Source organism: Coregonus lavaretus, assembly GCF_964263955.1.
Source record: "Coregonus lavaretus genome assembly, chromosome: 12".
Classification (NCBI taxonomy): domain Eukaryota; kingdom Metazoa; phylum Chordata; class Actinopteri; order Salmoniformes; family Salmonidae; genus Coregonus; species Coregonus lavaretus.
In genome coordinates, this window is record NC_139999.1 from 58,154,855 (window position 1) to 58,171,426 (window position 16,572).

General features: G+C 43.0%; 1 protein-coding gene across 2 annotated transcripts in view; it reads right to left on the reverse strand.

The window, feature by feature from the left end:
• LOC311138197 (proteasome inhibitor PI31 subunit-like) overlaps positions 1–1,671 on the reverse strand; it is a 32,847-nt gene extending 31,176 nt beyond the window's left edge. Inside the window, exon 1 of one of the 2 annotated variants that reach the window (XM_084172869.1) lies at positions 1,425–1,671. In XM_084172869.1, the coding sequence (XP_084028995.1) occupies positions 1,425–1,553 (129 nt within the window). In that variant the 5' untranslated portion in view covers positions 1,554–1,671. The remainder of the gene's footprint in view (positions 1–1,424) is intronic. The other variant, XM_084172870.1, reaches the window with a different exon arrangement.
• Positions 1,672–16,572: the final 14,901 nt, after the last annotated feature.

Genomic DNA, 16,572 nt, shown 5'->3' on the forward strand with positions numbered 1-16,572 from the left:
CATGACCAGCTGGGAAACCAGATTGCATAGCAGAGAAGGTACGGTGGGATTCGAAATGGACGGTGATCTGTTTGTTAACTTGGCTTTCAAATACTTTCGAAAGGCAGGGCAGGATGGATATAGGTCTGTAACAGTTTGGATCTAGAGTGTCACCCCCTTTGAAGAGGGGGATGACCGCGGCAGCTTTCCAATCTCTGGGGATCTCAGATGATACGAAAGAGAGGTTGAACAGGCTAGTAATAGGGGTTGCTACAATTTCGGCGGCTAATTTTAGAAAGAAATGGTCCAGATTGTCTAGCCCAGCTGATTTGAAAAAAGCTGGTGGCCGGGGTAGGGGTAGCCAGGTGGAAAGCATGGCCAGCCGTAGAAAATGCTTATTGATATTCTCGATTATCGTAGATTTATCGGTGGTGACAGTGTTTCCTAGCCTCAGTGCAGTGGGTAGCTGGAAGGAGGTGCTCTTATTCTCCATGGACTTTACAGGGTCCCAAAACGTTTTGGAGTTAGTGCTACAGGAAGCACATTTCTGTTTGAAAAAGCTAGCCTTTGCTTTCCTAACTGATTGTGTATATTGGTTTCTGACTTCCCTGAAAAGTTGCATATCGCGGGGGCTGTTCGATGCTAATGCAGTACGCCACAGGATGTTTTTTTGCTGGTCAACGGCAGTCAAGTCTGGGGTGAACCAGGGGCTATATCTGTTCTTAGATCTGCATTTTTTGAATGGGGCATGCTTATTTAACATCGAGAGGAACGCACTTTTGAAGAACATCCAGGCATCCTCTACTGATGGAATGAGGTCAATATCCATCCAGGATACCCGGGCCAGGTCAATTAGAAAGGCCTGCTCGCTGAAGTGTTTTAGGGAGCGTTTGACAGTGATGGGGGATGGTCGTTTGACCGCGGACCCATTACGGACGGCTATATACAGGTGGTACTGGTACCGAGTCAATGTGCGGGGGTACAGGTTAGTCGAGGTAATTGAGGTAATATGTACATGTAGGTAGGGGTAAAGTGACTATGCATAGATAATAGATCATCAACAGCGAGTAGCAGCAGCGTAAAAAAATATATAAATGAAACCAAGATAATGAGTATTGTTCAAATAGTCATTCACATAAATTCAACAAACCCAAATTATTTCTACAACCCAGTTTGCTGACAACATCACAGCAACTAGCAAAGTAACGTTACCTCATCAACTCAACAATGAATTGTATGTTACTTAACTTACTTGGCTACACAACACTGAACTGTATCTGCAGTGTCAGACTCAGATAAACGTTAGCAGTCTGACATACTGTTGCCTCGCTAACCAACTAGAGCACCAACAGTCATTATTAATGCTAGCTACATTGCATGACATGAAATTAAAGCATGGAATTATACATTCCCTGTCATTAGCAGCCCGCTAGCATCACACTCACCTCATCTCCCGACCCAAGACACTTGTAACCACTCTTTACAATTTCCCAGTGAACGAAACACACAACAACGTCCTGTGGACAGGTAATGCTGCTTGCTACTCCGCTGTACAACAGCTCTAAACCAGCCATCTTTCGGAAAGTTAGGAATTGATAGCAATGTTTGACCAGAAATTAAACCGAAAGAGTTGAGGCACGTCTGTTTATGTTTGTCGTTGTGTTTTGGTCCGACACATTCCTTCGCCGAAGTGAAAACAATGTACCTTTGTATTGGGTTCCGGGTGCGCATACGCTGTTAGTGTTGTCTACAAATTTGACAGGGCAAAATTACATCTTTACGAATTATTTCAAATGTCAAAAATCTAAAATTGATAGCTATGTTTTACAATAATGTTTTATTCAATTCCAATACAGACATTATAGCTCATGAGATAGGCCCCCAGGTGTCCCTGTTAGCCACATAAACCACTTTAAAAGCAAGGGATTCGGGTAAGCGTTGGCTAGAGGGAGTTTCCACTATTGTAAAAACCATACGAGAAAGTGTGCACACTTTGGGAGAAATGTGGAGAATTGAGAGTCAACCATGGATGTTATAGGGTACAGTGAATTTATCTCAGATGATCTGCCATTGTCATAGCCCAACCGGCCGCAAGATGGCGGTATTATTATTAGGTGTGCATGCAAAGCAATGCACAACTCTAGATTTCTTACATACTCATATTATTAGGTGTCCATGCAAGGCAATGCAAAACACTAGATTTTTTACATATTCATATATTTAGGTTAGCTTGCTGAAAGCAAAGCACAACTCTAGATTTCTTACAAAATATTTGATTTCTTTAGCCCCCTGTAGAGCGTAAACGAAACCAACTTCCAAATGTCCAGACTTCCCCAACTCAGATTGCTTGAGAAAATATTTTTGATAGCATTGATACTTTTTGACCTATAACAATATTTAAATGAGCTCCCAATGCATTTCAATGGCAAAAAAAAAAGGCACAGACTTGAATGGTAAACAAATAAAAAATTCTAGACCTATCTCCACCATTGAGATGTTCTGACTGGCGCAACTTAGGTTGCTTATCAAATGATATTTTATACTATGTATACTTTTGGAACTATAACCATTTAAAATGTGCATCAATTAACATTGGTTTGAATGAGAACCACAGGAATATCGTCCAGTTATTAATAACGTGTATCAACTATAATTCTATAAATTAGCATAAAATGACTCACCAACAGTAAATCTTGAACCGTTCAAGCTAGAGACAACAAACCAACATCCACAAGTTCAGGCTATCCTAACTTCAAATTCGTATTTTTTTAAAGACACCTATAACTAAACATTTGCATAAATTAGCATAAAAGAAAGCACTAATAGTAACTTTTGATCCATTCAAGCTGGAGACACCAAACCAACTTTCACATGTTCAGGCTATCCTATCGTCCAATTATTAATAACATGTATCAACTATAATTATATACATTAGCATAAAATTACTCACCAACAGTAACTCTTGAACCGTTCAAGCTAGAGACAACAAACCAACATCCACAAGTTCAGGCTATCCTAACTTCAAATTCGTATTTTTTTAAAGACACCTATAACTAAACATTTGCATAAATTAGCATAAAGGAAAGCACTAATAGTAACTTTTGATCCATTCAAGCTGGAGACACCAAACCAACTTTCACATGTTCAGGCTATCCTATCGTCCAATTATTAATAACATGTATCAACTATAATTATATACATTAGCATAAAATTACTCACCAACAGTAACTCTTGAACCGTTCAAGCTAGAGACACCAAACCAACTTTCACATGTTCAGGCTATCCTATCAATCAATTGATTCTTCACACGCTAGCATGCACACCACATTTTCTTCAGGAAATGTACTTTTCTAGTTATTATTTGATTTCTTCCACTCACTCTAGCACTTAAACGACTTAAGCTATTAACACGAAACCATCCTCCAAATGTACAGACTGCCCCAACTTAGATTGCTTGAAAAAATATTTTAAATTTAATTTATACTTTTTGTACTACAACAATATTTAAATGAGCTCCCAATGCATTTCAATGGCAAGAAAAGTGCCATGGAGTTACATGGGGGAAATTATCTAATTTGTCCGTGTATCTCCTCCTACACCATTTAAGCTATCAACGCCAAACTAACGTTGAGATGTTCAGACTGACCCAACTTAGATAGTTTGATTTCAGATTTTTGATAATATTTATAATTTTTGAATTATAACCATTTTAATACAGTGGTAGCTACTTAAAATGGTCCTACTCCCTGGCCAGTAAAGCTTTAAGATCAACTTTAAAACATTCAGGCTATCCTAACGGCAAATTCTTTAAGGTATAAACTATAACTATATTATTTTATTATTATTATAACTATATACATTTGCAGAAATGTGCATAAAATAACTCACCAACAGTAACTCTTGAATCGTTCAAGCTAAAGACACCAAACCAACTTTCACATGTTCAGGCTATCCCAACTTTAAATTTTATTTTTATTTGTATGAACTATAACTATATATACATTAGCCAAAATGTGCATAAAATAACTCACCAACCTTAACTCTTTAACCGTTTGAGCTAGAGACACCAAATTCATGTTCAGGCTATCCTATCTTCAAATTCTTTAAAACTTGTATGAATTATAACTATATAAATGTGCATAAATTAGCATAGAATAACCCACCAACAGTAACTCTTGAACCGTTCAAGCCAGAGACACCAAACCAACTTTTCACATGTACTACGCTAGAGTGGCGAATGCTGCACCCAGATGTTCCGCACCACATTTAGCCAATCAGGTTGCAGCCGTCAGTTTTTTCACCCCTGGTCTGTTTCAAAATAAAAGTGGCGCTTACTGAACAAGCAGTTTTTAATGACATGTATTGGATTTGTTGACAACTCATTTACAGAACATTCTTTAAAGTTTGAATAAGAAAGATCAAACATTTATGAAGTGAAATTATAAAGGAATGTATTGTTTACAGGTTTATTAAATTACATGTTCGTAAACATGTGCAATCTGAAAAGTCTAATTAATAGTCAATAAATAATGATTATCATTTTTTTTAAATATAGTCTTATTAACACCATAGTCTTGAAATGGGCCCAATCTCAGTGCACGTTAGCCCACATAAAATATGTAAGGCGGTGTATTGATGCCCCAGACCAGCTTATTATATGGACCCCCAGGAACATAGACGACTTGACTATGTCTACCTCAACACCCTGGATGTTGTGGGTGCCAAAATAAAGGAAACACTTGAGTAAATAAGGGTTCAGGCGGCTTTGTTATGGTGTGAGGTGTATGGTTTAGGTCCACTCAACCCTTTAGAGGGCAACATAAACGCCAATAAATACACAGCCATTCTGAGTGATCACCTTCAACCTATCCTGATGGGAGTGGTCTCTTCCAGGATGACAATGCCCCCATCCACAGGGCACGAGTGGTTTGATGAGCAGTCTCCAGATCTCAACCCAATTGAACACTTATGGGAGATTCTGTAGCGGTGTATGAGACAGTGTTTTCCACCACCATCAACAAAACACCAAAATATGGAATGTCTCGTGGAAGAATGGTGTCGCATCCCTCCAATAGAGGTCCGACACTTGTAGAATGTATGCAAAGGTGCATTGAAGCTGTTCTGGCGGCCCAATTAATTATTTATTAATTCATTAATACACTTTATGTTGCTGTTTCCTTTATTTTGGCAGTTACCTGTACATGGTGTTGGAGGTATAAGTTGTAGAGATACACACAACAACAACAAAAAACACACACCAAGGGTGTAGCATAACTTGTATAGTGTGGTAGTGCCATATCATGGATAAGAAGTCCTAGAGCAGGTTTGGTGAGACCTTTTCAGAAGAGAGGACAGGTCACCTGTTCCACTAAATCAATAACTGGAGATGGTGGGCTGAATCCAGGCAGAAGGCATTGCCAGTCAGTTGGATAGTCTGTGTCCCTGGGTTGTGGGAGAAAACACAGAGGAGAACAAAGAGAGTTAGTTAAAGCACAACTAAAACAACATACACATCTCAAAGTCAAAGCACAGGGATTGGGCCCATTTCAAGACTATGGCTTTAATTAGATTGTATTTATTGATATTCATTATTTATTGACTATTAATTAGACTTTTCAGATTGCACAAGTTTATGAACATATCATGTAATAAACTTGTAAACAACACAATCATTACAATAATTGCATATTGCATCTGGGGTGAAAAATACATGTATTGTACTCCAAATCTCGTTTTAACTTTATAATTTCACTTCATATAAATGTTTTATCTTTCTTATTCAAGCTGTGAATAATGTTCTGTAAACGACTTCATACCAACAAATCCATACATGTCATTAAAAACTGCTTGTTCAGTAAGCGCCTGAAAAGTATGCCTACAAAATATTCTCATGACATACAGTGGCTTCAGAAAGTATTCACACCTCTTGACTTTTTCCACATTTTGTTGTGTTACAGCCTGAATTTAAAATGGATTAAATATACATTTTTTGACACTGGCCTACACACAATACCCCATAATGTCAAAGTCGAATTATGTTACACATTAATAAAACATGAAAAGCTGAAATGTCTTGAGTCAATAATTCAACCCTTCTGTTTTGGTAAACCTAAATAAGTTCAGGAGTAGAAATGTGCTTAACAAGTCACATAATAAGTTGCATGGACTCATTCTGTGTGCAATAATAGTGTTTAACATGATTTTTGAATGACTACCTCATCTCTGTACCCCACACATACAATTATCTGTAAGCTCCCTCAGTCGAGCAGTGAATTTCAAATACAGATTCAACCACAAAGATCAGGGAGGTTTTCCAATTCCTCACAAAGAAGGGCATCTATTGGTAGATGGGTAAAAGAAAAAGCAGACATTGAATATCTCTTTGATTATGGTGAAGTTATTAATTACACTCTGAATGGTGTATCAATACACCCAGTCACTACAAAGACACAGGCGTACTTCCTAACTCAGTTGCCGGAGAGGAAGGACATTTCACCATGAGGCCAATGGTGACTTTAAAACAGTTACAGAGTTTAATGGCCGGGATAGGAGAAAATTGTAGTTAATCCACAATACTAACCTAATTGACAGAGTAAAAAGAAAGACGCCTGTACATAATTAAAATATTCCAAAACATGCCTCCTGCTTGCAACAAGGCATTACAGTAATACTGCAAAAAAATGGCAAAGGAAGTCACTTCTTGCCCTGAATACAAAGTGTTATGTTAGGGGTAAATCCATTACAATACATTACTGAGTACCACTCTCCATATTTTCAAGCATAGTGGTGGCTGCATCATGCTATGGGTATAATTGGACTGGGGAGTTTTTCAGGACAAAAAATAAATGGAATGGAGCTAAGCACAATCCTAGAGGAAAACCTGGTTCAGTCTGCTTTCCACCAGATACTGTGGCGGGTGATTTGGACGGAGTCAGGCGCAGGAGGGTAATTCACAGAATAAATGGTTTATTCGGTAAGACAGCGGTACGCAAAAATGCGTAAAACACTCCAGTGCGGTATTACGGCGCACTGGACACAACAAGGCACAAGGGTGAATATCCCGGTGATACAAAATACAAAATAGCTCCACCGAGCTATAGTAACCTCCACAATAAACAATCACACACAAAGACAAGGGATTCAGAGGGAATACTTATACAGGTACTGGTGAGGGGATATGAACCAGGTGTGTGTAATAAACAAGGCAAAACAAATGGAATGATGAGATGAGGAGCGGCAGTGGCTAGAAGGCCGGTGACGATGAACGCCGAAGCCTGCCCGAACAAGGAGAGGAGGCAGCTTCGGAGGAAGTCGTGACGGGCACTTAATCAAACCACCATTCGCTATAGTTACCCTCTACCCCTCATCTCCTCTTATCAAATCAATGCATGGGGCGCTCTTCTTCACGGAATTAGATCTCCGGAGTGCGTACAACCTGGTGCGTGTCCGGGAAGGGGACGAGTGGAAAACAGCATTCAGCACAACCACGGGGCATTACGAATACCTTGTGATGCAGTATGGGTTGATGAATGCTCCATCAGTCTTCCAGTCCTTTGTGAACGAGGTGTTTCGGGACATGCTTGGTCGCGGTGTGGTGGTCTTCATCGATGACATTCTGGTGTATTCCGCTACGCGCGCCGAGCATGTGTCCCTGGTTCGCAGAGTGCTGGGCCGACTGTTGGAGCATGACCTATATGCCAAGGCAGAAAAGTGTCTGTTCTTCCAACAGTCTGTCTCCTTTCTCGGATACCACATCACCACCTCAGGTGTGGAGATGGATGGAGACCGCATTTCAGCCGTGCGTAATTGGCCGACTCCAACCACGGTAAAGGAGGTGCAGTGCTTTATTGGGTTTGCCAATTACTATCTGAGGTTTATCCGGGGCTTTGGCAAGGTCGCAACTCCCATCACCTCTCTGTTGAAGGGTTGGCCGTCCCGGCTCTGCTGGTTTGCTGAGGCTGACAGGGCTTTCAGTAACCTGAGGGCTCTGTTCACCTCAGCCCCGGTACTGGCCCATCCCAATCCAACATTACCGTTTGTAGTGGAGGTGGATGCGTCCGAGGTAGGGATAGGTGCTGTCCTATCCCAACGCTCAGGCACGCCACCCAAGCTCCGCCCCTGTGCCTTCTTCTCTAAGAAGCTCAGCCCGGCGGAGCAGAACTACGACGTTGGTGATCGGGAGCTGTTGGCTGTTGTCAGAGCCCTGACCGCGTGGAGGCACTGGCTCGAGGGTGCGAAACACTCTTTCCTCGTCTGGACTGACCACCGTAACCTGGAGTACATCTGGGCAGCGAAGAGGCTGAACCCTCGCCAGGCCAGGTGGGCCTTGTTCTTCACTCGGTTTGATTTCAAGCTGTCATACATACCAGGTACTAAGAACGTGAAGGCAGACGCGCTGTCACGGCTGTACGACACAGAGCAGAGGCCCATAGACAACACCCCCATACTTCCGGCCTCCTGCATTGTGGCGCCAGTAGTGTGGGCGGTGGACGCGGACATAGAGTGGGCGTTAAGCACAGAGCCATCTCCACCTCAGTGCCCAGCTGGGCTGCGGTACGTGCCATCTCTTGTCCGTGACCGTCTTATCTATTGGGCACACACGTTCCCCTCCTCTGGTCACCCAGGTATCGGCAGTACAGCGCGCTGCCTGACCGGGAAGTACTGGTGGCCTACCTTGGCTAAGGACGTGAGGGTGTATGTCTCCTCCTGCTCAGTGTGCGCCCTGAGTAAGGCACCTAGGCACCTCCCAGCAGGTAAGTTACATCCCTTACCAGTTCCACAACGGCCATGGTCATCTCCTCATCTCATCATTTAATTTGTTTTGTCTTGTTTATTACACACACCTGGTTCATATCCCCTCATCAGTACCTGTATAAGTGTTCCCTCTGCCCCCTTGTCATTGTGTGTGATTGTTTATTGTGGAGGATAGAGAAGCTCGGTGGAGCTCCGTGTATTTTGTATCGTCGGGACATTTCCCTGTGTGCCTTGTATTTTCCAGTACTTCTGTTTTGCGCACTGGAGTGTTTTGCCGCATTACTGCATAACTCTGTGTTTCAGAATAAATCCTGTTATTCTGTGATTTACCCTCCTGCGCCTGACTCCTTCGAAATCACCTCATCACAGCTTCTAGACAGCATTGACTCAGGGGTGTGAATACTTATATAAATTAGATATTTCTGTATTTCATTTTCAATACATTTGCCCCAATCTTTTAAAACTTGTTTTCACTTTGTCATCATGGTGTATTGTGTGTAGATGGGTGAGAAAAATATATTTAATCAATTTTGAATTCAGGCTGTAACACAATGTGGAATAAGTCAAGGAGTATGAACACTTTCTGAAGGCACTGTAAATGCCACTTAGCAGACACCTTTCAAAGCATAATTGAGTGCATACATTTTTTGTATGTGAATGTGATCCCTGCATCAATTGAACACACGACCGGCATTGCCAATGCAATACTCTCACCAACTGAACCACACAGGACCACTTAAAATGTCACACTGCTTCAAGATACCATCAGAAAGAAACTGAATCGGTCTAGCATAACCTGCACATGCTGAGAAATTACATCAACGGATATGAGGAAAACAGACATAATGGCTTATTAATACATTTTTGTCCAGTGTTACTAAAACAGTTGACTATTGTGAAAAGCTAAACTTGTACGTACAGGCATGAAAAGATCAACAGTAGTTAACCAAAATGTCACTGGGAGAATAAAGTTTCACCCACTTCTTTTTAGTTTAATCTCAAACACCAACATGCACAGTGATTGAGGTTTGAATACTCTGTATGTGACATAAACAGTGCCAGATATCCAGAAAGCACTCCTTTATTGGGGATGCACAGAGAGCCCACAAATGAGTGTTTCTGTTGTGGTTTGCATTGCTGAAATAAATAATTAAAGAATGCGGTATCTACTTTCACCGCATACATTGTAGAGTTCCTAAACCTCCAGGAATGATAACACTGACATCTGTTTAGCCTATTCTAATATCTAAAACACATTGCACAGAAGTAAATGTTCTGAAATGAATTCTGCAATCTATTTGGTGCAATTCTGTTTGCACTAGTTATAATTGAGGTATTTTATAAAGGCCTTTGTAACCTCTGCCCTTCAATCCAGCTGACCAAGGAGCCTGTAGTACCCTATCTCTCTGTGGTGGTATAAACAGTGTATAGCATTACAAGGAGACAGTTTACAGTACTCACGAAGGGTTTGGAAGTGGTGTGTGATGACAGCAAAGGCATACCACGTTCCAGCTGGGTACTCACTGACCTCTTGGAATCATTGAGCTTTCTGTTGTTTTATTACAGTCTCTAAAGTTGACTTTTAAACTCTGTCTCCAACAGCTACAAAACGTTTTTAAGGCCAAATCTATACAGCGTAACACTCATACTGTCTTCTAGGTTGTGATCGTCTCTTGGAGAGCCGTGTTCTCTTAGTGCCATGACTGATTTTCATCAATTTGATTAGTTGAATCAAGTATTTCACTCCTGTGCTGAGAAAAAAAAAAACTACTGCGGCTCTCCCGGATAGAAGATCACTGCAGCTCTATTTTACTAACTTGTGGAAGAAGAGTGAGAAATGACTTGACCTGCGCGGTCTGGTGTGCTGGAGAAAAACAAAATCCTGTAGGATGAATTACTGTTCAATTGTACGCTGAGTGTACAAAACATTAGGAACACCTTTGTGTGTGATTGTTTATTGTGGAGGATAGAGAAGCTCGGTGGAGCTCCGTGTATTTTGTATCGTCGGGACATTTCCCTGTGTGCCTTGTATTTTTCCAGTGCGCCTGTTTTGCGCACTGGAGTGTTTTGACGCATTACTGCATAACTCTGTGTTTCAGAATAAATCCTGTTATTCTGTGATTTACCCTCCTGCACCTGACTCCTTCGAAATCACCTCATCACAGCTTCTAGACAGCATTGACTCAGGGGTGTGAATACTTATATAAATTAGATATGAAATTGTCACTTTCAAATATTGCCACCGCTTCCACCTCAACGCAAGCGAGCTGATGTTAGACAGGTAAATTGCGAATCCTGGCATTAGGGCTGGAAAATGCAAGCGCTCCATATTTTTTATATGTATTTTTTATACTTGTAAACGACTTGGTAACAAGATAATCAACTCCTACTGTGACATGAGCTAAATATAAATGAAAAGCATGCTCTCTCTGGTGTAACAGAGTAATTCCAGATCTGGACGTGAACCCAGGACCTTCTTCTTTGCATTCACAAAGTAGCATTCAGTTTTAGAATTTCTAACCAATCTCTCTACCAAAACCATGGTTTTGGTTGAGCAAGGGAGACACTTCAAGTCTCAGGCAGGGTGACGTCACCACACATTGCTTGCTCTGGCATTCGGCTAACCAGCTAGCAATACTACATCTGCCGCACTCAAACCCCTTTGACCTCCTCCTTCTCCGCAGCAACCCCAGCAGTCGGGCAGAGTCCAACTGTGGATCCGAGTCACATACAGTGGGGAAAAAAAGTATTTAGTCAGCCACCAATTGTGCAAGTTCTCCCACTTAAAAAGATGACAGAGGCCTGTAATTTTCATCATAGGTACACGTCAACTATGACAGACAAATTGAGAAAAAAAATCCAGAAAATCCCATTGTAGGATTTTTAATGAATTTATTTGCTAATTATGGCGGAAAATAAGTATTTGGTCAATAACAAAAGTTTCTCAATACTTTGTTATATACCCTTTGTTGGCAATGACACAGGTCAAATGTTTTCTGTAAGTCTTCACAAGGGTTTCACACACTGTTGCTGGTATTTTGGCCCATTCCTCCATGCATATCTCCTCTAGAGCAGTGATGTTTTGGGGCTGTCGCTGGGCAACATGGACTTTCAACTCCCTCCAAAGATTTTCTATGGGGTTGAGATCTGGAGACTGGCTAGGCCACTCCAGGACCTTGAAATGCTTCTTACGAAGCCACTCCTTCGTTGCCCGGGCGGTGTGTTTGGGATCATTGTCATGCTGAAAGACCCTGCCACGTTTCATCTTCAATGCCCTTGCTGATGGAAGGAGGTTTTCACTCAAAATCACGATACATGGCCCCATTCATTCTTTCCTTTACACGGATCAGTCGTCCTGGTCCCTTTGCAGAAAAACAGCCCCAAAGCACGATGTTTCCACCCCCATGCTTCACAGTAGGTATGGTGTTCTTTGGATGCAACTCAACATTCTTTGTCCTCCAAACACGACAAGTTGAGTTTTTACCAAAAAGTTCTATTTTGGTTTCATCTGACCATATGACATTCTCCCAATCCTCTTCTGGATCATCCAAATGCACTCTAGCAAACTTCAGACGGGCCTGGACATGTACTGGCTTCAGCAGGGGGACACGTCTGGCACTGCAGGATTTGAGTCCCTGGCGGCGTAGTGTGTTACTGATGGTAGGCTTTGTTACTTTGGTCCCAGCTCTCTGCAGGTCATTCACTAGATCCCCCCGTGTGGTTCTGGGATTTTTGATCACCGTTCTTGTGATCATTTTGACCACATGGGGTGAGATCTTGCGTGGAGCCCCAGATCGAGGGAGATTATCAGTGGTCTTGTATGTCTTCCATTTCCTAATAATTGCTCCCACAGTTGATTTCTTCAAACCAAGCTGCTTACCTATTGCAGATTCAGTCTTCCCAGCCTGGTGCAGGTCTACAATTTTGTTTCTGGCGTCCTTTGACAGCTCTTTGGTCTTGGCCATAGTGGAGTTTGGAGTGTGACTGTTTGAGGTTGTGGACAGGTGTCTTTTATACTGATAACAAGTTCAAACAGGTGCCATTAATACAGGTAACGAGTGGAGGACAGAGGAGCCTCTTGAAGAAGAAGTTACAGGTCTGTGAGAGCCAGAAATCTTGCTTGTTTGTAGGTGAAAAAATACTTATTTTCCACCATAATTTGCAAATAAATTCATTAAAAATCCAACAATGTGATTTTCTGGATTTTTTTTCTCAATTTGTCTGTCATAGTTGACGTGTACCTATGATGAAAATTACAGGCCTCTGTCATCTTTTTAAGTGGGAGAACTTGCACAATTGGTGGCTGACTAAATACTATTTTCCCCCACTGTAGCACCATTGTAGCACCAGATCCCCGTCATTCGCGTGAGGAAGAGACGGAGGTATCGTGGGCGCAGATCCGGGTGCCTTGTAAGGATCCGACGGCGAACGAGTAAACTGCCTCTCCCATCAATCCTATTAGCCAACGTTCAAGCTTTTGAGAATAAAATGGACGATTTAAGATTACGGTTATCCTACCAACGGGACATTAAAAACTGTAATATCTTATGTTTCACGGAGTCGTGGCTGAACGACAACCATGACAACATTCAGCTAGCAGGCTATACGCTACATCGGCAGGACAGAACGGCAGACTCGGGTAAGACGAGGGGTGGCGGTCTCTGTATATTTGTAAACAACAGCTGGTGCACAAAATCAAATACTAAGGAAGTCTCTAGGTTTTGCTCGCCTGAGGTAGAGTATCTCATGATAAGCTGTAGACCACACTATTTACCAAGAGAGTTTTCATCTATATTTTTCATAGCTGTCTATTTACCACCACAAACCAATGCTGGCATTAAGATTGCACTGAATGAGTTGTACAAGGCCATTAATCAACAGGAAAATGCTCATCCAGATGCAGCGCTCCTAGTAGCCGGGGACTTTAATGCAGGGAAACTTAAATCCGTTCTACCTCATTTCTACCAGCATGTTAAATGTGCAACCAGAGGGGAAAAAACTCTAGACCACCTTTACTCCACACACAGAGACGCATACAAAGCTCTCCCTCGCCCTCCATTTGGCAAATCTGACCATAACTCTATCCTCCTGATTCCTGCTTATAAGCAAAAACTGAAGCAGGAAGCACCAGTGATTCGGCTAATAAAAAAGTGGTCAGATGACGCAGATGCTAAGCTACAGGACTGTTTTGCTAGCACAGACTGGAACATGTTCCGGGATTCTTCAGACAGCATTGAGGAGTACACCACATCAGTCACTGGCTTCATCAATAAGTGCATCGATGATGTCGTCCCCACAGTGACCGTACGTACATACCCCAACCAGAAGCCATGGATTACAGGAAACATCCGCACTGAGCTAAAGGGTAGAGCTGCCGCTTTCAAGGAACGGGACTCTAACCCGGACGCTTATAAGAAATCCCGCTATGACCTCCGACGAACCATCAAACAGGCAAAGAGTCAATACAGGTCTAAGATTGAATCATACTACACTGGCTCTGACGCTCGTCGGATGTGGCAGGGCTTGAAAACTATTACAGACTACAAAGGGAAGCACAGCCGCGAGCTGCCCAGTGACACAAGCCTACCAGACGAGCTAAACCACTTCTATGCTCGCTTCGAGGCAAGCAACACTGAAGCATGCATGAGAGCACCAGCTGTTCCGGACGACTATGTGATCACGCTCTCCGTAGCCGATGTGAGTAAGACTTTTAAGCAGGTCAACATTCACAAGGCCGCAGGGCCAGACGGATTACCAGGACGTGTACTCCGAGCATGTGCTGACCAACTGGCAAGTGTCTTCACTGACATTTTCAACATGTCCCTGACTGAGTCTGTAATACCAACATGTTTCAAGCAGACCACCATAGTCCCCGTGCCCAAGAACTCTAAGATAACCTGCCTAAATGACTACCGACCCGTAGCACTGACGTCTGTAGCCATGAAGTGCTTTGAAAGACTGGTCATGGCTCACATCAACAGCATAATCCCAGAAACCCTGGACCCACTCCAATTTGCATACCGCCCCAACAGATCCACAGATGATGCAATCTCTATCGCACTCCACACTGCCCTTTCCCACCTGGACAAGAGGAACACCTACGTGAGAATGCTATTCATTGATTACAGCTCTGCATTCAACACCATAGTGCCCTCTAAGCTCATCACTAAGCTAAGGATCCTGGGACTAAACACCTCCCTCTGCAACTGGATCCTGGACTTCCTGACGGGCCGCCCCCAGGTGGTAAGGGTAGGTAACAACACATCTGCCACACTGATCCTCAACACGGGGGCCCCTCAGGGGTGCGTGCTCAGTCCCCTCCTGTACTCTCTGTTCACCCATGACTGCATGGCCAGGCACGACTCCAACACCATCATTAAGTTTGCCGACGACACAACAGTGGTAGGCCTGATCACCGACAACGATGAGACAGCCTATAGGGAGGAGGTCAGAGATCTGGCCGTGTGGTGCCAGGACAACAACCTCTCCCTCAACGTGACCAAGACAAAGGAGATGATTGTGGACTACAGGAAAAAAAAGAGGACTGAGCACGCCCCCATTCTCATCGACGGGGCTGTAGTGGAACAGGTTGAGAGCTTCAAGTTCCTTGGTGTCCACATCACCAACAAACTATCCTGGTCCAAACACACCAAGACAGTCGTGAAGAGGGCACGACAAAGCCTATTCCCCCTCAGGAGACTAAAAAGATTTGGCATGGGTCCTCAGATCCTCAAAAAATTCTACAGCTGCACCATCGAGAGCATCCTGACTGGTTGCATCACCGCCTGGTATGGCAACTGCTTGGCCTCTGACCGCAAGGCACTACAGAGGGTAGTGCGTACGGCCCAGTACATCACTGGGGCAAAGCTCCCTGCCATCCAGGACCTCTATACCAGGCGGTGTCAGAGGAAGGCCCTCAAAATTGTCAAAGACTCCAGCCACCCTAGTCATAGACTGTTCTCTCTGCTACCGCACGGCAAGCGGTACCGGAGTGCCAAGTCTAGGTCCAAAAGACTTCTCAACAGCTTCTACCCCCAAGCCATAAGACTCCTGAACAGCTAATCATGGCTACCCGGACTATTTGCACTGCCCCCCCACCCCACCCTTTTTACGCTGCTGCTACTCTGTTAAGTATTTATGCATAGTCACTTTAACTCTACCCACATGTACATATTACCTCAACTACCTCAACTAGCCGGTGCCCCCGCACATTGACTATGCAACGGTACCCCCCTGTATATATAGCCTCCCTACTGTCACTTTATTTTACTGTATATATAGCCTCCCTACTGTCACTTTATTTTACTTCTGCTCTTTTTTTTCTCAACACTTTTTTTGTTGTTGTTTTATTCTTACTTTTTTTGTTTAAAATAAATGCACTGTTGGTTAAGGGCTGTAAGTAAGCATTTCACTGTAATGTCTGCACCTGTTGTATTCGGCGCATGTGACCAATAAAATTTGATTTGATTTGATTTGATTTGATTTGATTTTTTGTAACAGAGTAGGTCCCATCCCTGTCCCAACCTGGCCTCAAACATAGGATCTTCTGCTCAACAACTCTTCGCACTCACGAAGCAGCATTCTAAACAATCACTATACCTCAATTAGTCTTTTCTCGATTCCTCGCATTGTCTCAACTCACCTCCTCAAAATGCTTTGGAGACGAAGGTCCGAGAGGAGGGACCTTGTACCTTCTCCTCCAATACAGTTGAGAGGAGGCGAGGAATCGTGAAAAGAGGAATTGAGATAGAGCCATGTTCTTTGTTGAGCAAGGGCGACACTACTTCAAGTCTCAGGATGTCACCGCACGAAGCTCACTCTGGCGCTCACCTTACCAGC